This window comes from Choristoneura fumiferana, chromosome 13 (genome assembly GCF_025370935.1).
Source record: "Choristoneura fumiferana chromosome 13, NRCan_CFum_1, whole genome shotgun sequence".
In the NCBI taxonomy this organism is placed as follows: Eukaryota; Metazoa; Arthropoda; class Insecta; order Lepidoptera; family Tortricidae; genus Choristoneura; species Choristoneura fumiferana.
The window spans coordinates 13,353,318-13,377,563 of NC_133484.1; the positions used below are offsets into that span (position 1 = coordinate 13,353,318).

At 35.6% G+C, this 24,246-nt stretch overlaps 1 protein-coding gene across 1 annotated transcript in view; it reads left to right on the forward strand.

Annotated features, from left to right (window-relative positions):
• Nucleotides 1–755: 755 nt before the first annotated feature.
• The window catches only part of Scr (homeobox sex combs reduced), a 56,000-nt gene continuing 32,509 nt past the window's right edge, over nucleotides 756–24,246 (forward strand). Inside the window, exons 1-2 of the mRNA XM_074096377.1 lie at nucleotides 756–917; nucleotides 4,685–5,587. Of these exons, the coding sequence (XP_073952478.1) occupies nucleotides 4,834–5,587 (754 nt within the window). The 5' untranslated portion in view covers nucleotides 756–917; nucleotides 4,685–4,833. The remainder of the gene's footprint in view (nucleotides 918–4,684; nucleotides 5,588–24,246) is intronic.

A 24,246-nucleotide genomic window follows, 5' to 3' on the forward strand; every position in this document is an offset into this window, starting at 1 on the left:
GTATAAGTTTTAGTGTATTTTATCTATTTATTTATTTACTCCAAGTTTCAGATATTTATTTACTTATTTTAGTGTAGTGTAAGTTTAGTCTGTTCATAAATAAGCTTAGCACCATAATACTTAAAATTACAAATTCACTGAAAGCCACCATAAGTCTTAATGATTTTATAAAATTGCAAAGAGACAAAAACTGTTTAAATTTTTTTCCTATAATTTTCGTACTTTTTTATGTGACACAATTGTTTCAAATGCATTACCAGCAACTTAGTAATTGCAGTATCTACGCTTTACGTCTCTCCAGCAGAACCATTTACCTATTGCATGGTAGTAGGTACTACGTTCAAATATTCTGTTGATATTTTTCTCACTATTGCTTGTAAGAATGAATCATATAAGTACCTAAAATGTCATTTACCAATACTAGTTTCATTGTACAAGATACATGCGTCTTAGACTAAACGTCAATTTAAAAAATAAACTTACCATAACTTTAAAAAAATGCTCCCAAAACTTCACCTTAAACTGTTTGTCAACAAATCCCCAAAACAGAAAAATCGCTCAGCATCAATAATCGTCAATCGGTCCATTGAAATTGGATACGTTAATACTAATTACGCTAATGGCTCAAGCGGTAGCGGGAGCGTGCGCGGGAGCGGGCACGTGGCTCAGGTAACTCCCCCCTCCCACCCTTTCTCCCCCCCGGCGCACCTCGGCGGCGCGAGCGAGCGGCGAGCCCGCCATTCGACGCTCGAACGCCGCGCCGGGAAATCACGAGCCGTTTTCCGCGGGGCGCCGAACTTTCGAATTCGGACGCATACGATCCTAAAACTCGAACTAAGTTCATTTTTTTAGTGCAGTGTACGTGGATGTTTGTGATTTGACGGTTGTGATTTTATTTTGTTTTTGTTTTGAATTCTGTGAGTACCTATTATTTTTTTGTAGTTTCAGGGTAGGAAACTCTTTGAAAATTATCGGCAATTGATAGTTGTTTGAAGTCGGAATCAAAGCGTGGCGACGTAAATCTTGTGAGCGGAGGATTTCAACTGTCCATTTGACACGGGACATTAAAAGCATATTAAATCTTCGGAAGCTTACTGTATTTGACTACAAAGTGCTTCGCATGATTATTTAAGACAAATTTCCGGCAACTTTTGAATGCGTAAAATTTATATGAATTTCTCTGATTTTTTTCAACTTTTTTAATCTTATCGCTTTTGCTAAAAGCTAATGTAATTGTTAAAAAAAAATTAATAAAAAAAAACATTAATACTTAAATTTAATTTAAAATACAATATTAACTATTAAAAATTTATAATAGAACTATTCAAATTAAAAAAAATAGTTATGTATACACACGTAAAACAATGCAATTTGAAAAAGCAAGAGCTTTCTAAACCACCTTCCTGACGTAAACTGACATCTAAACTAAATAAAACACGACGCAGGCAATCAAACTCCGAATTAAAATTAAAATAGACCGCGACGTATTTCCTCCCAAAGCCCTGAGAATAAACTTTAGAAAAATAAGAAGAAAGCAATGAAATCGTTCGGCCCATTTAACGTCGACCGGACGGGAGTGACAAAAATTCGACGCTGAAATAAACTGAACACATGTGACGGCGTGTCAACGGAGGACAATTCGATACTTTATTTCATTAAGGATTATTCTGATATTTAAATGAAGATTGTTGCACTTTATACACTGTCCATGATGCCGCCAATGTCGACGTTGAAGAAGACACTGGCGGTTTTGATTGCATTCAGGTGTTTACTTTTCAGCTGTTTTAAAAGCTCATCTATTAAATGTTTTGTTAATAATTTCTAAAACCTACTCGAATAAAATAGACCTAGACAGATAGACCTAGATAGAAAAGTGTTAATTAAGTACATTATAAAACTGCTAAGCTATACTGTTAGCTATTACACAGCTAAGTTATCATTGCCTTATAAGGCCGTTAATAACCAATTACCTTAGGTTGCATTTGATTAGCTTAAAGTAAATGAACTCCCAAGAAAACGAAAAAAAACTGCACATCATTTAAAAATAGAGGTCAATAATAATTGATAGGCATGAGCCTAACAACAAGTAGCTTGAACATTACAAGTATGAACTTGTAATTAATAATCAAGCCCATGACTTAATCAAGATTACAAATACTAATATTGCTACAATTTTCTCGAGTTTACAGATAGTTTGTGTTTCGGGGAAGGCCTAGGATAGTTTTTATCCCGGAAAATTGCCTAGTTCCCGCGGAATAGTGAAAACCGAATTTTACGCGGACGGACTCGCGGGTAGCGGCTAGTTTAAATTACCTTATTAGGCTCATATGTACGGTCACCCGTAGAGAAAAGTTATCCTCCCGGTGCGTGTGGATACGCCGTAACAACTTACCTACATTTTGTCTAATAGTAAGTTGTTTTAGTTAACGTTTTGATTTCGGCGTATGTATAGATTTAAATAGGTACTAGATAATTATTGTATCGGTAAATCTTTGTTACTTAGTGTAAGGATATGACTTCAAAAAGTTACTTTTGACCTCTAAAAGAGACTTCTAATTAGTTATGATTTAAATTAATCTCGAAGTTCTTTCATTACAACAATTATAATACTTTATAACTACATACGTTGTTTAAAAATACAATCTTTAGTGCAGGTAAATCAATCAGAGATGAGGATGAGGTAATCATATGTTCCTGGAACCATATACAATGTATGAAATACCCTTGTAACATAACAAAACTAAATTCATCTTATTTGATTGCACAGTAAATTCCAAACTGAAGGTATACAAATAAATATTGCGAGTAACAATCCAAACAATTCGTTACAAGACTTATGTAATAAATAACGTCCGATGACATGTGAATATTTAAAAACAAAACGGCTCGCCAAACTGAAACCCACCGAAACCGGTCAAAAACCAAAAATTCACACATACATCACGCGAGAAATAAATCCAGTAAATACACAATGACTGCTAATTTGCTCATAAAGACATATGCAGCGGGCAAGTCGTAAATCGGTGCAGTCTCTATAAAGCTTCGCGGACACTTTTATGGGCCCACCACGTGGCAGCTTTTTTCCGCACTTGACTCAACATGTGTAAAACTTTATAGAAATATCCTGGTATTAATTTATTGTTTTAGAATAGACCACCCTTGAGATGCTTCCGTGTTAGCAGAGTTAATAGAGACGGCACTTAGGTACATTAAAATTGGAGCAAGATAATGTACAATTAGATAATATTCACTACTGTAAAATAGGATTATATAAAAAAAAACGATACAAGTTTTTACTGACTGTAGGTGATTGCAGTGTAATCCAAACCACATATAGTATATTGGATTCTATGTCAATGCGATTGCCAGAAGTCAGTGAAATAATACAACTCTTTAATTTTTTTTTTGACTTTAATAGACAAGCAATGCAAGTAAAATAAACGCTTTAGTAAAAGTTAACAATGATACTAAAACGACATCAAATCAGAACACAAATTGTGTTACACATTATTATCTAGTTTAAAAACACATGTAACTCACTATAAAAATGTTTCTAATATCTCTCATTGTGGCACATGAACAATAATTAATTTTACTTAGTTTTGTTTTGGTCGTTTTATACTTATTTAGATTTACACGTACACATATAATAATATAGTTCTCCTGTAAGCATTGAATCTAATTTTAATTCATTTTTTTTTATCAATACTTATTAATTGTTTTCCAGATTCGAACATTACTTATTTTAAAAATATTAACTCGTTTATAAATAGAAAATAGGTAGGTAGCTGTAATTAGGTTTATGTACAGTACACACTCAAATAGGAATAAGACGGAATTTATTGACTTTATTAAAAAAGATAACGTAGGAACCTATATTTCGCGTTATCTGACAAAATATTAAAATTTTCACAAAATCCGTTAAAGGGGTTAGGAACAATATCGACGTTTGTCTCTTATAATATGACAATACTAGTAATTAACGTGGCTTTGTACGCGTAAACCATGATATCTAGCTGTAAAACAAAAATTCCGGGATTTCGAAAAACAAAATTGTGGGACTTTCCAAAAATCCCATCATAGTTTTTATTGACGTTGTATAAGAAACACCCAAGTTGAATTTTGTCTCTAAACCTAGCGGTTGAAATTTTGGCATTTTATTTCGTTCCCATGGGAAGGTCGGGATAAAAGATATGTCCACTTAAATCTGTGCAGGGGTTTTGGCGTGAAGAAGTAACAAACACGCACACGCACATACAGATTTCCGCATTAATAATATAACAAGGATTTCAACTAATGTGATGTACTGCTTCGCTCAGCTTCAATATTCTCCGAACACTAAAGAAAAAGTAAACTATTATTCCACATTATCATCCTCAACGAGGCTTTTAAAAGTACTAATCAAATGTGTGATGATTACAAATACAAATGTAGGCTTAACTTATACAAAATAGCCAATAAATATTTACGTTTCTCTCTTTTTTTGATAAGCGTATTTAGTTTTTCAAACATTTAAAAGTTTTAAAAAGTACGTTCAAAAATTTCTCTCGCTTTGATTTTAAGCACTCATTGCGTCAAAACTTTGCTTTTCCTCCCTCAGATAATCATTTCATTCTCGCACAACATCCATCACCAATAACGAGAGCACACACTTGACCAACTAATGTGTCTCATTTCATCGCAGGTCCATCAATCAAGCCGCTCGGAGGACAATTGGAGCGGACTGGGAACGTCGGTAGCACTTAACATGTCCAACTAGACCATTCAGGGTTCGTCCAAAGAATGACAACAGTATAGTGAACTTACGAAGGAGGACACTAGCCCCTGTTACCGATGAACGACCTAAACTACAACGCCGGGATGAGCTCCTACCAGTTCGTTAACTCCCTAGCCTCGTGCTATGGGAACCAAGTGCCCGGTCGCACCGGGACCCCCGTCGACCAACCAGGGCATCCTGGTTTGCCAACCCCGGGAGCGGATTATTATAATCCAAGCGCAGCGGCGTCGGCCTACCCAAACGCTTGCTACTCGCCCCCTCAAGTCGGCCATCACTACCCGCAGCATCCGTACGCAACGCCCGCCGCAGGCGCACACATGCAGCCGCAAACTATGATAGACTACACACAACTACACCCACAAAGACTCGGAAACACGGCGAGCCATATGCATCAGCATTCAAATCCAAGCCCGGGGGCGTTATCACCGAATCTGATATCAAATCCACCCAGCCAAGCGGCCGGCGCTAGTTGTAAATTTGCTGACTCCACTTCAACAACAGGAGTTGCGTCCCCCCAAGACCTTTCAACGTCCTCAGGACCGGGTAGAACCTCGCCCGGTTTTGGTGTCGGACAGACCAGTGGAACAACCGGCTCTAAACTAGGACTGACCACTCCCATCGCCTCCCCTGTGGAACACAAAGCGAACGTTAATCAAAACATTTCAAGTCCCGCTTCAAGCACATCAAGCAATGAAAGCAATGAGGCTAATAACTCTAGTTCTAATAATACGAAGAATTCTAAATCTGCCAACGCGTCGGCGAATCCTCCGCAGATATATCCCTGGATGAAACGAGTACACCTAGGACAAAGTAAGTAGTTCATTTTAATTCTTATCTAAACGATAGAACAAACAACCTCACACTTTTTTACCGGTGCTGTTAAATCAAATGGATCGACTTCCTCGTTAGCTTTAATAAGCCGGAGGCCGCGGCCACGCCTTCGTCTAAATACCAACAGTTTGATGTAATAGAAATAAACTATTTATCAATAGTTCGCTGAGGTGGAGACAAAGCAAATTATATATCTATTTATAAAACATTAGCATGCATTAACATAGGATCAATATGGAGACTGATGAATGGCGTTCATTATAACCTTTAATGGTTTGTTGTCGGGCGCTTGCAACTGCACATCCGAAGCCTTTTTCAAGCCTCCTAATGATGGGTAAAGTGCATTGTCACGGTGATACACCTAATGATAACCTTCTGGTGTTAACCGGGAATCGATTAAGTCAAGGGTTAATATGTTTTAAATCTAATTTTAAAGTCATTTGTTTTTCGAACGCGTTCAAAAGTGTTTTGTCTTCATTACAGCCAGTGTTGGCTGCGCGACGTTTTCTAACAAAAGAAACAAGAATATTATTACAAGCATAGGACAAGTTGCGCGGCGGCTGTCAGGTCGGCGATGTCCGCAGATAAAGACAGGCGCAGATGTTGTCAGTTTCTGGGAAATTAGTTCGTATTGTTTTCACGGACGGATTCCGTGACCTTCTCAAGGTTCACACTTGCATCACATTTAATTTCTTTCAATACATTTACAACATCTGGCGTTTAAAATTTGCATTTTTTGTGCGATTTGCAGATAATCTTTGAGTTTTCGACGTTGGATATGCTGGCCAAAAATAGTTTTGATATGGTTTAGGTTATGAATTTAATTTTATGCCTCACTATCAGATATCTCCATCTTTAGCATAATGAAGTAAGGGTATACCTACGACAAAGTCGCATTATGTTGAACTCAGTTCAAGGTGATCAAGATTATTATAATGCGTATTTGCAATTTAACAATTACAATAGTCTTATAACATTTTTTTATTACGCTCTTAATTCTTTGACTTATTGTTTGTAATATTGTACACGAAATTCATCTAGGCTTTATATATAGATACACATATAATATATATATATATGTTAGGTTTTTTTTATTGTTTTACTATAGAATTTTATATTGATTCCTTCCAAATTCACAGCAATAGCGGCTCAACATTTTTTTTTTACCAGGCAAAGTTTATAATTCGTTCTTGGAAACCACTAACTTTCTATTTATTTCCGCTGGCATTAGAATAAACATTAGAGCGAGTGTGACCTCTCGGTTTCGCTACCAATAGGAACGGCGAATATTTGCATAGTGGGGGCGGGCGCCTTTGACATGTGGCATGCTGGGACGAGGTGCGGCAGCCAATAAGATACAGATAGGTGAGCCTTACAAACGAGTTCTTGAGTGGAGACCGCGTCTCGGTGAACGTAGTGTAGGCCCTCCGGCCTGGTGGAGTGACGATTTAGAAAAGGTTGCTGGTAGAAGCTGGATGCGTGTAGCTGAGGACAGGGCGCAATGGCGCTCATTAGAGGAGGCCTATGTCCAGCAGTGAACTGCTATAGGCTGATGATGATGATGAGTCTTACAACTACAAAATACATCAACTTACTTGCTAATCGTGCCGTCATGTAGCGGTGCGCATGCTGTTGTAATTATCGTCGAAAATTCTTACTTTCAAGCAGGTGAAATTACTAGCACTCGAGGGTTGTATCTTTGTTTTCTAGACTGGCAACGCATTTGCGAGTCTCTTGTGTTCCTTCGATAGGTGATGCTACCTCCTATTAGATGGACACTTGCTCTTTTGCCTTCCTATTTCATTAAAAATATTTAACTGGACCAGCCGTCTGACGATAGCACCAATGAACTAAAACTAATTTTACTTTTACTCCGAGACCACACTTGCAAAACAGCTATGTTAGTGCGACCCGTCTATATTTTAAAGCACAAACTGTGGGCCTACTCCGAAATTCAAAAATCTAAGTTCGTAACGTACCGTCCCTCTCACTCGTGTATTAAATAGTATAAGCGTCAGAGGGACGGAACGACACGAACTTCGATTTTCGAATGTCGCAGTAATAGCCCCGCTGGGTAGGTTAGGTTAAGCTATCACACAGACCCAACTATCATCAAGACCACACATGACGCTAACATGTTTCAATGCCTTGTCCGTTTACATGTTTGCAAGAAAATATACACATGACGCAGAGGTTGGCTTAAACTTTCAAATGCGAATTTGAATATTTGTCGCTCTATCAGTTCAATCACGCAAAAACGGCTCAACGGTATAGAATGAAAAATGGCACAAAAATACTTTACAACCTGAGTTCATACACAGGATACTTTTTATCCCGGTAAACTTTATAGTTCTCGAGGGATAGTGATAAACTTCTTCTTTGAAGACAAATTCAGGGGTAATCAGAAAATTTCACAACAGCATATAATAAGTATTTATCAGCGTATAATCGCGTATAATAAGTATATTAAGTATAATAAGCATATAATAAGTATTTATCAGCTTAATTCTAGCTATATTTATTTCAAAAACCACATTCTTCTCACACCAATACTCGACACCTCAAGCCATTTCTAATAGTGAAGCGGCTGTACTCTTTACTGACCAAGGCGAGTATGCAAATAGAGTTGAAAAGACTCAGAGGTCGCAGCCCTCACGTGTACGGAGGCAATAAGTCAAAATGTAGTGAAGCGACTGCCTTGTATGCGTGCAGACTGACGACTATACTCACCACAACACAAAACGACGGCTCAACCTGCAAAATTTTCATATAACGTTCTCTTTCCCACTTGTTAGTTTTATACGGCCAAGTGCGTGCGCTATCCTCTGATTCTGTGTCCAGTGCGCTGCGGCGACTGTAGCGAGGCTTCTTCATATTTAGCGCTTGTGAAATTACATGCAAGTGATATTAAGTGGTGACGTGTCTATTTCTACGTTTCTGGGAATGAGAAACGGGGATGTGTTCGTTGTTTCCTTGCTGCATTGGTGCGGTAGTTTGTTGGTTATGAATAGCGCTTAGGTCTTGTTTTACTGGTAGGTATCTTAAGTTATTGTTACTCTGGTGACGGCATCACACCAAAATGAACAGAGATAGCATCATAGATATCCATCACATAATTATGATAACATGAACTTAACAGTGAGTTTCTTTAGAAGACTTCCCGCTAATTGTAATAGGTAGTACCTACCTTCGTACGCACACCACATATGGTCGAATACTTACTTGAATGAGCCTCCGGAATTTCGCAAGAATTCTCAAAAAAATCATGACTATTAATGCTCCGTGGGTTAAAATTTTTGAGTTTTGATAATTTATGCCGATCCCGCGAGAATATCAGAATAAAAAGTAGCTTATACCCAAGACATCCAGCTATTTACACACCAAAGTTCATCTAAATTCGTCCAGCTTTTTTAGCGTGAAGGAGTAACAAACGCGCATAAGTAAGGTTATATCTTTGGAACTAAAGTAACGTTGATGCAAGCCAAGAGAAAAAAGTCAGGCGCTTTTAAGTTTCTAGTTGATTATAATACAGCCGTGAGTTTGTTTTTATACTTATCTGTGAGAAATCTAGCAGAAACGTTGTTGTTTATAGAACTTGTAATGTAGGTACTACATTGATCAACTTTGAACTCCGACAATTATTATAACTTTGTACAACAGCCGCTTTGAAATTATGTTCCTGTTGATTTTTTAACAACATGATAAATAGCGATTACCTTTGTTTAACAGTTATATATGAGTTAGGCGCAGGGATAAATGTTTTTGCATATTCTCGGTCCACACGTAGAGTAATTATTTGATGAATTATGTATGAGTGCAAACTCGATATAGGCATTTAATTATGCCAGTTTCTGCCAACCGCAGCAATGCTTGTGAAGACCAGTACATTTATTATGCGATTCGTAAGCGTTTAAAATTGTAGATCCAATGTCAAAATATTGGTAACCCAAATATTTTTCCAGCTTTTATGCAGGATGCTCTAACGGTTCATAGTATAATTGCAAGCGTTTGAGACACAAAAAATGCACAAATTGAAAATACAAACTGAAAATATAGATGCAGATAGCAGTTTTTCTGTGCATCTATATTTTCAGTTTGTATTTTCAATTTAGGTTTTACGGGATGACCGTAAAAGTCAAAAATTTGGAATTGAAATAAAAAATACAAAAAGATTCCAAGAAACCAATCTCAAAAAATGCACATTTACGCAAAGGAAGTAGCTTCAAGATACCAACTAAAAAGATGACTATCAACTATCATTTATTACAGCTGGATGCTAAGTATATGAAAATGAATGAAAAAGTATTTATTTGACATTATTTTTACATAGTTTTTTTGCACATAGCCCTGCAAAACTGTTTACACAGTTTGTCTGCAGGATACATTAAATGTAAATAGTTTTGTCATTTTAAGTAATTAAAATGACAAAACTGTAAACAAATTACATTGCAACAAATTATAATCATGGAAGGAGTAATGTCGTTCATAAAACATAAACAAAATTTCTAAAAAATACGATATTATGATTATGAAAGTAAAATAACGTATTTTGATACTGCAGAATACCTAGATGCCGTACTGTGTACCTGTAGAAGCGATTAGTTACTAAATAAAGAATTAAATAACAGCAGAGATTAGTTGCCTCACTCATAAATAAATCAAGTCGGTCGCACTCCGAGTAAAATATGACTCGAGTAATATTATGCTAAAGGCATGCAACGTATTGTGATGTTGCTTTGTTTTTGATTCGTTTTTGTTTTATAGTAGCCAGAGCATTATAATTATTAATTTGAAATGTAAAAATTTAAAGCCAGTAGTAATTAGGTATAGCAAAATGTTAAGCGTGATATAAAATCATTCCAAAAGTATTGTTATACCACTTATACATACATCCAGACCTTGCTACCGCAGAGTTCGTGATTATGATTACTATATTTTCGAAAATTATTATCAAATCAAAACCCCATAATGCAAACTGGATTAGCAACCTCTATAGTAAATATTACATTATGGCGAAATGAGCAAAAATCTTAAATTAAAAAGGTCACCAATATATATATTTCCACTATTGCATACGGTAATACAACAAAAGTTTATTTAACAAAAATCTCTTAATAACAAAATTTGTTGTAACTTACTACAATATATAAATTCTGTGTTCAAAATTTAACTAGATACTTAGGTATTTAGAATACCTCACGAACCAAGAACCCGATCAAAGATACGGCTGGAATCTAGACCGCAGACCCCGCCTTGCAACGTTAATATGCAAAGGGTTAAAAATAAATAAAACTCAACTGGTTAACAAAAATAAATGAAAGGGATTATTGGCCCAACCACCAGTGCCGACCAAGCCGCCATTATAGTGGCAATGATCTTGCAAGTTCTTGCTAAATCACGCCATAGAAGCGAAATGTCGTATCGCAACTGGTATAAGCTGTTGGATACGACACTTTTTCTCCGATCTCTTTACACGCTGTATCACTGACGCAGAATGTCGTAAGTGACGCAGTTTTATGCGCTTATACGTCGTTTTGTAACTAGGTGGTTGTAAATTGGATGCGTGGTTGTGTTCTGCATTTTTATTTAATTAGATTGCACGGGACACGCCCTGTTAAGTGAAGTAATGACGAAGTGTTTAATTTTATTGAGTAGCCGTAGATTATGTTGATTAACCTATGGGTTAACGCTTGCTAAGTTGGTTAGTGACGAAACAATATTTAAACGGAAATTAAATAAGGCTATTATTATATGACGGTTTTCTGTTGATATTAAAGTACAAATACTGTGATCAATCTTGTGAGCGAATGGAATTTTATTTTGAAATGAAATATAGTCTATCGAAATAGCTCGGAGCTGTAAATATCTCTAATAATTTAATTTATATAAAACTCAAAAACTTTGCGTTTTCCTAAAGATAGGGCCAAGCTAGATCGAATGTTCGCCCCGAATAGTAGCGAATAGCATAGTGAATTTAATCGAATTTGTTATGACATTTCCGAGATCTCCGTAATAAATAAATAAATAGATAAATAATAATAAATATCACGGGACAATTCACACTAAATTGACCTACAAGAATTTCTTGATTGAAGGTATTACAAAAAAATTGTGTACATCTTTTAAAATCACATTCTTTATTCCATTGAAGTACCTATCACATTGAATTTTATTTATTATATCTTAGGATAAACGAGCAAGAGGGTCTCATGGTGGAAAACAATCACCGCTTTCCATGGTTAATCATCATCATCATATCAGCCGCTGAACGTAACCTAGAGTGAATTACAGATTTCAAAAATAAATTACCTACCCAATACCGTCAGCTAAACCGTTTCATAAAACAATCATAGGCTAACCAACTTCCAAGAGTCGGGACGCCCCTAAACCCCTATCCCAGAGGACTCTCCTTCAATTATTGACGGGAACTTTTAGCCTATAAAATATAGGGGACGATACAAACAATTTTTCATCTGGTTTAGCTTTAAATAACTTGTAGTGCATGCCGGCTTTATTTTCACGCGTGTAGGTTATTTATGGGAGTTTTACGCTGTGTAAACTTGTGTGGTTTTCACACGCAATCGTTGGAAATTTTAAAGTTCAAGCTTTTTTTCTGTTGAAGAAACGGAGAGCGAAACAAGTGCCAGTTGGGTGGTATTATGTTCGAATGGTAAATTTAACGATAATTGTGTTTGCTGGAGAATTAGTCAAGTATCGGCGAACATTTATGAAGTAGGTACGTTTTGTGGTCGCATACAATTGAAACAAACAGCATTTAGTACAATTGTGTGCACATTTAAAACGTAGGCTATGATTTCGGATTACATGGGTTACTAATTACTTTAAATTTGTGCAAAAATCATGACGCAAAATCAGAAAGTCAAAGTCATACATACCTACATAAGTACATACATTTATGAGTATCACAAAATCTCCCGGCGAAAGCAGACGAAGAAGCGAAAAAAATGATAGGTACATTCATAATTTGTGATTAGTAACTTACTTTTAGTTACTTTTTAACTAATTAGTACCTGGACGACCGAGCTTTTTTCGGGCTAAAATTCGGTAACAAGCGTTTTCCCAGAAATAAGACCAAGCTATATCGATTTTTCATCCCCGAAAACCCCTAAATACCAAATTTCATCGAAATCGTTGGATCCGTTTCCGAGATCCCCGATATATAGTTATACATACAAGAATCGCTTGTTTAAAGGTATTAGATTCGTTAAAACTATTTTACCGCTAAGCCTTACTCCGAAGTGGATATAACGACCTAAATTATTTACCCTTATTTAACTGACTTCAAAGAAGCTCGCTCGTGGAGGGAGATTTTCAATTAGAAGACATTGTTTTAAAACATTTGTAAGCTTTATTTGAAATAATTGAAACTATTTATATAAGAAAATCTTGCAAAATTATTCGTTTTTTTAACAAATAAGTATTGTCGTATATTCCAATTGTACGATAGACTTGAAATTTGGTGTGCATGTAAATCAAATCAAATTCAATAATAAAAGTACCTACTGCCAGCATGTAGAATCACAATTAAGCAGGAAATTGTAAAATATAGCAAATCGTATCAGGCCAGATTATCAAATCACATAAATCAATTGGCTACGAAACTGAAAAGCACAGAAAGCATGCACTACTACAGACTGTAGAAACACAGTGTCCCTGCTCTACTAAGCAAGTTCAATGACAGTACTTGAAGGGATACTCAGTGGAGTTTCTCAGTAGATGACGGAGACAAGAAAGGATAGAAGAGAGGCTTATTGTGTTGATTTCGCAGATCACCACATTGCAGAAAGAAGAAAGAAAAAAAAACATGTAGAATGTTAAAAAATAATAATTTATGCCCAGCAATTCTTTTTTTTAATTGGGTACTTAATTGATGAGAAATTCTGAATTATTCAAATCGTCAGACGCCCACTTAATTCAAAACTGTACGTTAGAAGTTAAAGTAATCCCGTTATTACCCCGTTTTTTTGCGACAAGTACTTAATATTTACCTTTTGTACAGAATTATCTATACTTAACCCAAAAGTTATATTTATAGAAAACACCAAGGTTTTTTTTTTTTATTCGACTGGATGGCAAACGAGCAAGTAGGTCTCCTGATGGTAAGAGATCACCACCGCCCATAGACAACTGCAACACCAGGGTATTGCAGATGCGTTGCCAACCTAGAGGCCTATGATGGAATACCTCAAGTGCCAGTTATTTCACCGGCTGTCTTACTCTCCACACCGAAACACAACAGTGCAAGCACTGCTGCTTCACGGCAGGATTAGCGAGCAAGAGCGAGCAAGGTACATTGTTACTTTCTTATAATACACGATACATCTCAGAAGGGTCTAACTCGCGCCTATGAATAAAGCATATTCGACCTAACATGAATGAAAATAATAGAAATAGCTATAGTATTTATGTTAATCACTACGACAAAACCGGCCAAGTGCGTGTCGGGCTACGCGCAGCGTAGGATTCTGTTCTGTATCCATATGCGGCAAATATTTTATTTTAGCTTTGATCGACTTATCAAGACTGTAACTCATTAACTTGTAAAGCGTACTATGCTGTGATTATATGTAGATTTTTTCAGATTTTTTAAGCCAATGGTTATCTTGTTGAGACGGGAACACCGCCTCTAACAAAAAATAGCATTTTATAAAGCCTTTTAATCCTTAGTCGAAAACTAGTCTTTACGAACCTATAATATTTTTGAAAGACCTATACAATAATATCCTACAATTTGGGTTTAAACGAGTAAAAATATTCATCCCCACTTTACGTACAGGTGACCCCAAACAGGTACCCCAAAAAATTATCTTACAAAAATATATACTCAGCGGCACAAAATTTGGCCCACTACATACAAAATTACATATACTGCATACATTTGAGGGCCAGATTTTTTTCCGCTCAGTATATTTTACCACTTTGTTTGCATGGTTAATATTTTTATTCGTGCAAGTTTACAGCTTTCTAGCTGTAACAGTTTCTAAGCTAAACCACTGACTGACGGACGAAGCTAGTTGAGCACACAGAGCGAAGTTTACCAAAAAAAAAATGAATAAGTTCTGAAAACATCGTGTTGGTAAGCAATGTTATAGTTGAACTGCATTCTAATATATAATTATGTATGCAAACGGTATAATGGATGTTCGTTCACAGACTTCCTAATCAGCTAACACTGTATAAGGAAGTGCAGTATTGCTCTTAATGTCGTACGCGCACAGCACAAAGTTAAAGCTGTGGACACAGTGCATATTCAGTCACAAATATCTAACAAACGTGCTTCGATTGATAAGCCGTCTACTAATTTAAATAGGTACTAAGTTTTTTTTATATTTTATTTTTTTTTACTAGTTACATATTTATTCACAACACAAGATACAATAATATGATAGGAAACAAAATTAATAAAAACTACATAAATATACCTAACTATAAAAAGAAAACACCATCTAAGAAATAAAATCCATTCTAGCAAATAAAATAATTCTATTCTACCCCAACACACTGGCGGCATTACCTCTCTGTACAGTTAGAGAAATTCGCTCGGAGAGGTAAGCGCCAGCTCTGGGGTCTCCTGAGGTACTAAGTAGACTTTCATATGGCAGAAATTTTGAAGCAAACATTCTAAATGGTTAGTTAGGGTCGCTCTGTGAGCCGGTCTAGCACCCCTAAAAATTTACAAGACAAAAATGCTCGGTACCTCGAGGGCAGCACATACTGTCGGAGAAGGGGATTAGTGAGGAGCTTAATTACCTGGCTAATAAGTCATATTACCCATTTTTCCCATCTCCGTCTGTGACGAATCGACGCCTGAGTTCAAAGAATTTGCTTCAAAAAAAGGATTAAAATTTTCTGGCGGGTACTGAAATATAATAATATTATTATGCAACAAAGCGGGAGAGAAAAGGTTCTGGAAGGAAATATAAATGCAGCGCTGGGGTAGAGCAAGAGAAACGGTCGCTCTAGTCTCCAGATGGCACATTCCAGTTTGCAGTGCAAAATAAAGTTTTGATGGCACTTTTTAAGAGGTGCGGAAGCGGTGTAGACAATCTAGCTTTACCTTTGATCAAGGGCTAGTACCGGTGTTCTATAAAAGATAACATTTAGATAGACGACCGGCTGGCCTAGTGGTTAGAGAACCTGACTACGAAGCTTGAGGTCCCGGGTTCGATTCCTGGCCGGGGCAGATATTTGTATGAATTATACGAATGTTTGTTCTCGGATCTTGGATGTTTAATATGTATTATAAGTATGTATTTATCTATATAAGTATGTTTATCCGTTGCCTAGTATCCATAGTAGGTAAAGGCTTTGCTTAGTTTAGGACTGGGTCAATTGGTGTCAAGTGTCCCATGATATTATTATTATTATGTCTACATCTTTTATAACTACCTAGTCTTGTAGATCATACATGGAATCTAAATGCCACAAAACGCGGCGTTGTGAGTCATATGCGTATGAATATTGTTTAATGAATTTATGTCAGTACTGATGCCGTTTTGACTCTGTGGCTTGGTTGTATTGTAAGCATGTAAGGAAGCATGGTTCAGGGACTACTGATAGAAGTCCTTATGTATTGAGATTAATAAAAAGATAACGTTAGAGCTAACTGCTGTTGTTTTAATGGATTATGAAACTAATTAAAATTCATTTTAAGCAAATAAACCAACTAACATTATGTTAGTTAAGATTTACTGCGAGAGAATTACGATCAAATACAAGTAAGTAAGTGTATGTGATTACAAATCTGGCTTTAAAACCAGTTTGTAATGATAAATTTGACAATGCGGTCTCACTTAACAACTTTAATAGGTCAACAACTATCAACAGTTTTCAAGAATGTCAACAAATACTATGTACAGACATAGTAGGACGACCTTTTAAATTAGATAGTGTAGTTACTGATTTATGGATAGTTTGGAATTATACTTAATTTAATTCAATCTGTTTACTTATTTCAATTTAATTTGTTTAGTCTAACTCAGTTTCAATTTCAATTTGGTTGATTCAATTTCTTTGATATAATTTAATATAAGTATAATTTGTAATATTATTCAACTAGCTTTTGCCCGCGGCTTCGCCCACGTGGAATTCGGTTATCGCGCGCTGTTCCCTCGGGAACTGTGCATTTTTCCGAGATAAAAAGTAGCCTATATGTCACTGTCTGGCCCATAAACTATCTCTATGCCAATCCATCGCTACATATCGACGTGAAAGACAGACAAACATACAAACACACACACACACACACACACACACACACACACACACACACACACACACACACACACACACACACACACACACTCTTTCGCATTTATAATATTAGTATGGATTTAATTTGTAATTTGATTCAATTTACTAATATTTCAATTTACTAATATTTCAATTTTCATTTTATCCACGATGTAATGTAATTTGTTCTATTTATTTACCATGATTGTGTGTGTATATTCCTGCTTATGGACTTTATGTCTGGAATAAATTTAATTTTATTTCATTGTAGAATTAGATTTAATAATGACTAATAAAAACAGTAATTTAAAGTAACAAAAAGTACTTTTCGAAGTAGCACAAACTTAAGTTACTGGATAGCCCAGTACTGTGACGTTTGCGTGCAACGTTTATCTTTAGGTATAAAAACTTAACTACTTTGTAATTACAGCTGTTACGGTATGATGTTTTGACCCTAGGTGTTAAAATAGTTTTAAACGGTCCTTAAGCCTTACGTTATTGATTGACTGTTATTTTAAACGAAGGTACCATCAGCCAAATAAGTGGTCTATCAATTTTTAAACAAGTTCCTATCAAATGAATATGTCGCCAAAGTCGAACTTTCAAGTTGACAGACACGTCTATAGGCATTATTGTTTTATGACATGCAAACGATTATCAACTTTAGGGTGGTAGACCACATATTTGGCTGATGGTACAGTTTTTAACACAGCTTTGTTTCAAGAAAATAAACTAGAAAATGAAAGGTGCTCAAAGATATTTGAATACAAAATTATTGTCAACGGCGGTTGAATTTATTAAAAATTTTCATGTAAAATTTCGGTTCGAACTTTTTGATTGCCACAAACGTGCATCACATTATCAAGGCACACAGGTGCACTAGTAAGTATATGTTACTAATTATACACTATACATCAATCATGATTTTTACAGTCATCTGTTATCGACCTAGAGCTCTTTAAGACTAGAGCCAAAAGGCTTTTATTCAAACAGATCTGATTTTTAACATTACTATTTGAGCTCATTTTACATTAATAGCCCTACAGTACATTTATTGACGTCTACATTACAAAACCAACATAAGGCGTTTTAATTCTCATCCAATAGGCCGTGTCGCCGCAGACGTCTGCGGAATCGCATAAAGGATCCTCGCATAATCATGCGCATATAGCATTTGTATACGCCGCATATGCATTTGCTGCAGATTGCAGTCAGTATTAGCATTGGCATGCTGACTCGTTACTCAACGGTTCTGGTCATTTGCAAGTGTAAACTCGAACTCAAAAGTGGGAATATAATATTACAAAAAAATATTAGTTCAAGTTTTTAGCATCTAAGAAATACGAGTTATCTATAGATAGAATAATGGTCTTCTCATACACTCTAAGTTTGATTGGTAGAGATCCGTTAAAGAGATAATTTCGTCTTTGTACATATATTTGTTTCTTTTGACCATAGGATACAAATATACATACATACTTTTTTTTTTTTTCAAAACATCGATACATATTTATGACAGCTAATCGTTGTGATACTTAAAGAGAAACAAGGTAACTCAACTGGTAAATTAAGCATAAATTTAGAAAGAGACAGAAAAGATTAAAAGTCTGAATGCATGTTTAGCAAATCGTTCATGATTCACAGTTAATTGAAATAGCTATGGGATGTAGACCGGATTACTACTCATAATAAAATTACACCTGCAATTATGACGCTGCTAGATGTGCCAAGATATCGGGAGCTCGTCAAAGGTAATTAACGGTCTACAACCCGTACCCATAGCAAAATACATGTCTAAAATGAATCTTTTAAACAAAATAGAAAAATACGTTTTTAAATTATCTTTAAAACAAATTCGACTATACTAGGATCGATTAAAAACTTTAAACGTTAAAAAAATAGGAAATTGAAAACTTTCCGGCGACTTTTAAATGGTACTATCAATACAAGAATAATGCCCTTAAAAAAGGACAATGTGCCTTTTTAGACCATTATAGTTATGATATTATTGAATTAAGTCACTTCACGCACAATAACATAAACTGTACCATTGTCGAGTCTGAATAAACTCGACGAACATCTTCATCGGACGTCCGCAAAAAACAATATAATACAGTTATTGCTGTCAAATCTGGAATAATGGTAACACTACAATTGTTTTCGAGATCATAAATAACTTTTAACAAAAGATTCGCGGTTTCCTTAAAAGCTAAACGGGCTGATAAACATTTTTTTTTCTTCAAACCGGCTCGGCTCCGACTTTCCTGCGGCTACGGTGCCTATAAATATTAATACAATCAAATGTTTTGACGTGGCCCTTTTTTAAGCTTTTATCTTCTGCCTTAGGTTTTTTATAAGCATCGATACCTTTTTTATTTCGTGTTAATTTGGACAGCGAATTTGGGTCTTTTAACAGATCATAAAGTAGAGGCGAGCTGGCGAGGGGCGCGCTCTGGCGCCAGATGTTTTGCGAATATTTAAAACAACTCTTACTTTTAAGGAATATGGACTAAAATTGTTTAAAATTGAAAATGATAAACACGAGTACGAACACATATTTTTATACTAAGATTTGATTACGATTAAACGAGAAGTAAGTACATATTTTTCTGTATTATCTACAACATAACATATAGTTATTATACATATTACAGCGTAGTACCTACTCCTTTATCATAATTTTATTAAAGCAAAACTTACAACCGTAAGTGGGTCTTTTGATGGTAAGAGATCACCACCGCCCATAAACATCTGCAACACCAGGGGTATTGCAGATGCGTTGCCAACCTAGAGGCCTAAGATGGGATACCTCAAGTGCCAGTAATTTCACCGGCTGTCTTACTCTCCACGCCGAAACACAACAGTGCAAGCACTGCTGTTTCACGGCAGGATTAGCGAGCAAGATGGTGGTAGCAATCCGGGCGGACCTTGCACAAGGTCCTACCACCTGCAAAGCTATATTAACACTATGACCTAGAAATGGACATAGGATACTTTTCATCCCGTACAATTGTGTAGTTCCTGTGGGGAATTAATACTGTGCCTCCTGTGATCAGTGATGTAACTCGACTTGTACCCTTTTGTGTGTTTTTATTTAGAAATAATCAGAAAAAATAACGAATTTTTGGGTCTATCTCACGTACTTTTAGGTGCTATGGTTTCGGAGATAATTTTGTGAAAAGTGATAGCAGCATTTCGGCAAAAAAATCGTACACATTGATATATATCAAGTTGTAACCCCTTTATTTAATTGCTTTAAAGGTTATTTTCGTGCTTTGTGGTATAAGTGAAATTGAATTTATTTTCACATTTTATTTTTCGGTTTTTTTTCCGAAATATTGATATATTACAGTTATACCACTTTTGACCAACTTTTCTAAAACCAGATCAGGGTTCAACTCAACATGTACTACTACCAATGCGAGACAAATTTGATACATTTTTTGTGATAGGTAAGTGATAAATCTCGTCATGAATCACTTTTCACAAACACATTTTTAAGTGTAAAGGTATGCAAATTGAATTATAAGTACCTAAAAATATTAAGAGAGAGAGGCACAGTATTAAATGTCTTAGGTCATTGTTACTTGTGAGGCAGCCGAATTTACTATAAAGACTTGTAACATCTGTCTAGGCACTTCTGTCACATTTAATAGTTCATTGTCATGTGGGTGTTGATTGGCGTTTCTGAGCGCGCGTTAATTCTTTATTAAGTATTACATGTATTTTGTGCCGACGAAGAAACGGGTAGTGTCTACCAAGTAAAAATAAAATATTTTAAATTACATTAGTAACGTTTAAAGTAAAGAACGTGTTTTATACCAAACCAGTTAATATCAATTAAACATCAAATTAGCATAGTTTAATCGCTCACAGTAAATCATTAAAGCTTAAATAAAAACATAAATCTCTGAGGCGACTCCGCAGAGTAGTACAGACTCCCACACTTGTAGCTTCTGAGATTTGAAATAACACTCTATTTGTATGAGGAATAAAGATAAATCGGTACGAAGCGTTCATTATGAACTTCGGATTCGACAAGATCTGATCAAAGCATCTAAAATGGTCACAGTTAGTGGGTTAACCACTTTAAATTGTCATCCTACTGATTTATTTCTGTATCTGCCGTGGACACATATTTGGGAGCTGCCTCAGCCTTGATTTCATTTAAATTATTTTATTTTAAACGCTGCGATAAGAAATTAAATTATGGTCCAGTAGCTACAGTCTCTATATAAACGTAAAATTGTGTAGTTCCTGTGGGGAATTAATAAATGTCTTAGGTCATTGAAAGTACTTACGGTAAAACAAAAACGAATGAATGCTCTACAGTTTTGTTAACCTCTTGCAAAAACGTGACGGTAGCTTAATATCACATTTTTCAGAGCATTATTCCCACAAACACATGCAAAATTATTTAATTTCCATTCATTACTCGGCCTTCATCCGAAGCACAGTAATCAAGAGAAATTTGCGACCCAAAAACCTCTTGGAACTCGGACTCGTATCGAATTGTACGCAAGAGAACACGTTATTTTTCAATTTCGACTTTTTTCGGGTGAAATGACACCGTTTTCACAGCACATTAGTGCGTACCCGCACCGATTCGCCAGAGGCGTAAGGACGCGCACGATAACTAAATAGTATCGATGTTTTACGTTGCATGGATAAAAAAAGATTTAATTACGTCTCTTTTACATGTATTTAGGTAACGGAAAAAATGTATGGAGAATAAAAATGTTGTATATTTTCTTTCAAAATCGATTTACGTATTCAAATTACAGAAGTAGATAAAATGAAATACGCAATCCATAAATACCTTTAATGATTATTTATCTAAGTTTCTGTAATGCAAGCCACTCTGATAATTAATGACAGTTAATTACGACAAGTGAAATTAATCATCAAGTGTGATCATTTTGTCGACAGTTTCGAGAAATTGGATTGATTCGATGTATCACACAAATATCGATGTAAGTCGGACATCCATCCCTACAGGGGCGTACCCAGTCAAACGCTCGTAAACTATAATCATTTGCGGACCTCATAAATAATTGCAGGAGTCCGACCCTGGTTTTTGTCGGCCGCGAGTCGCTTGCGCAGGTAATATAGTCATAAATTTCCATAACCGCCACTCGATCTTATCAAACATGATTTTAATTTGATTTTGGAGCCACACGTGTTGAGGTTGTTTCGTCTGCAAGTTACGATCGTAGGTATACTAAACACCTACTACGTCATTTTAATGATGCATAGGAAATAAGAATTAAGAGAAAACGTCGCATTTTATTGCTGTTAATGCTAGTATGTTACACAACTTTCTCAAGATGAACAAGATCATGTCTATTTTGGATCGGGTAACATACGAAGACATTTTTAATTTATTAAATTGTTTGATGATTTTGTGTTGCTTTCCCAATACAATTTCAATATAATGGACAGAAATTAGATTAAATCCTTCAATTTTACATTAGTGAAAATCAATCCAGAATCCAGTACGATATTATTTCAAACACTAACACCACCTGTTAGTCAACTTATTTTCCTGACATACTTTCCTTACAAAATATACAGGCACATCACAAATTATTGTCAAATTGACATTATCAATAACGAAGCGAAACTAAATCGATTGCTAATGACACATTATTACAAAACAGGTCACGCCTCGAAATGTATCAAACTATCTGACAGTCGATATGTCATTAAAATCTAAACACTATAAAGAGTTATGTGAGATTAATGCTAAGCGGCCGTCTATTACACCACCACGTAACTCAAACAAACTGTTTAACGTCGATCGACATGATGAGAAAGTTCAAAAGGTTGATTCGGTGTTATACAGTGATATTGGTGCTAAAGATCAAAAGTACGATTTCGATTGTGGCAATTAATCAATTTCTCGAGATCGAGATAAAGCTACTAGCATAAAAGAAAAGAAGACTGACAATCCCAACCATTTTATTTACTGGAACAAGAATAATTATTATTGAGTGTTATTTGGTTTCACGTCACAAAGCTTTGTTGGTACATACATTCGAATCTTATCTAAATACTAATGTAGATATTACTTAGAACTAAATTAAATATAATAATCCAACTTACGGGTTATTGTAGTGAGAGGTCAAAATACCAAAAACTGACCGTCGATTACAAAACTACGATTTACAACCCACAGTTTCTATTATCTAGTATCAAGCCTTAATCCATTTATCACCGCTTTTGTTTACGATCCTCGCATATCATCGACTATTAATTATAATGCGTTCTTTGCTTCAAAGTTTGACGTTCTCGCCGTGTGACAGAGCAGAGATAAGAATTTAAATGTTATTCGATACCGCACTGTACTTCAATTGTAATGTTTAATCAAAGGAAAAGACGATCTACAGGTTCATTCTTAAGGTTGACAGTAAAAATTTTGAAGAAACAATTGCTTTAACAATGATTCTGAACACTATAACTCAGCAGTTTGAGCTCGATTTCGAATGAAGGGTGAAAGAATCCGAACACTTCTAGTACTTTAGAATTTTGATGGATGTGGTTATAATTGTTTCTGTATCGATTATGCCATTGATAAATATTTCGACTATTGCTCATTTTATTAATGATGTGGAAACGGAAGAGCTTTCTGGGTGATACCCTAACGACGAGGCGATGTCACAATTAATATTGTTGCTGTCAAAACATCTGTCTGCTGACGTGAATTGCGTATCCCTTTCAATCATTTGGGTTTTAATCGAAATTTGACTTTCACGGGCGTCAAGTATTGAAGTGTTAACTGGTTGCTCATCTTTTTTATTTTTAAAATAAATATATTTAATTGTACCTCGTAAAATATAGTCACTATTTACCCTCCACCTAAGGTTTCTGCTGTACCGCAGGCAAAGTCACAGTGCATTTTGAAAGAAGCTAGCTAATCCAACCAGCCTGTAGTTATGTTAAAACAAATTAAGTACGATGTGTACCCCTTTGGCCAAAATTATAAAAAAATAGCGATGTGAGTAAAATTTAAAGATTGTCATTAACTGTTTGATTTGACGAAAGTACAATCAAACAAATATCAGTATCTTTTCTAATCGCGATTTTAAATAGCACTGTTTTTAATTGTTAGCAACTATTTCTGGAATCAGTATCGCTTTTATTCTCTTTCATTCTCTGAGGAAAATCGATAAAGCACAATTTCAACAAAATTAACGGCTCCGTATAAACCAGCGGTGCAACGAATCGTAAAGGAATTTAAATAGTTCATGTCTTTAGTGACGCAGGTCGGGTTGATGGAATGCCCTGATGAAACCTGATCTGGTCACTCGCCATTCCAAAAGAAGATCACCGCTGAAACATTTAGAGCTCATTTTACCGATCGGACTTTGAGTGCAGAATTCCTC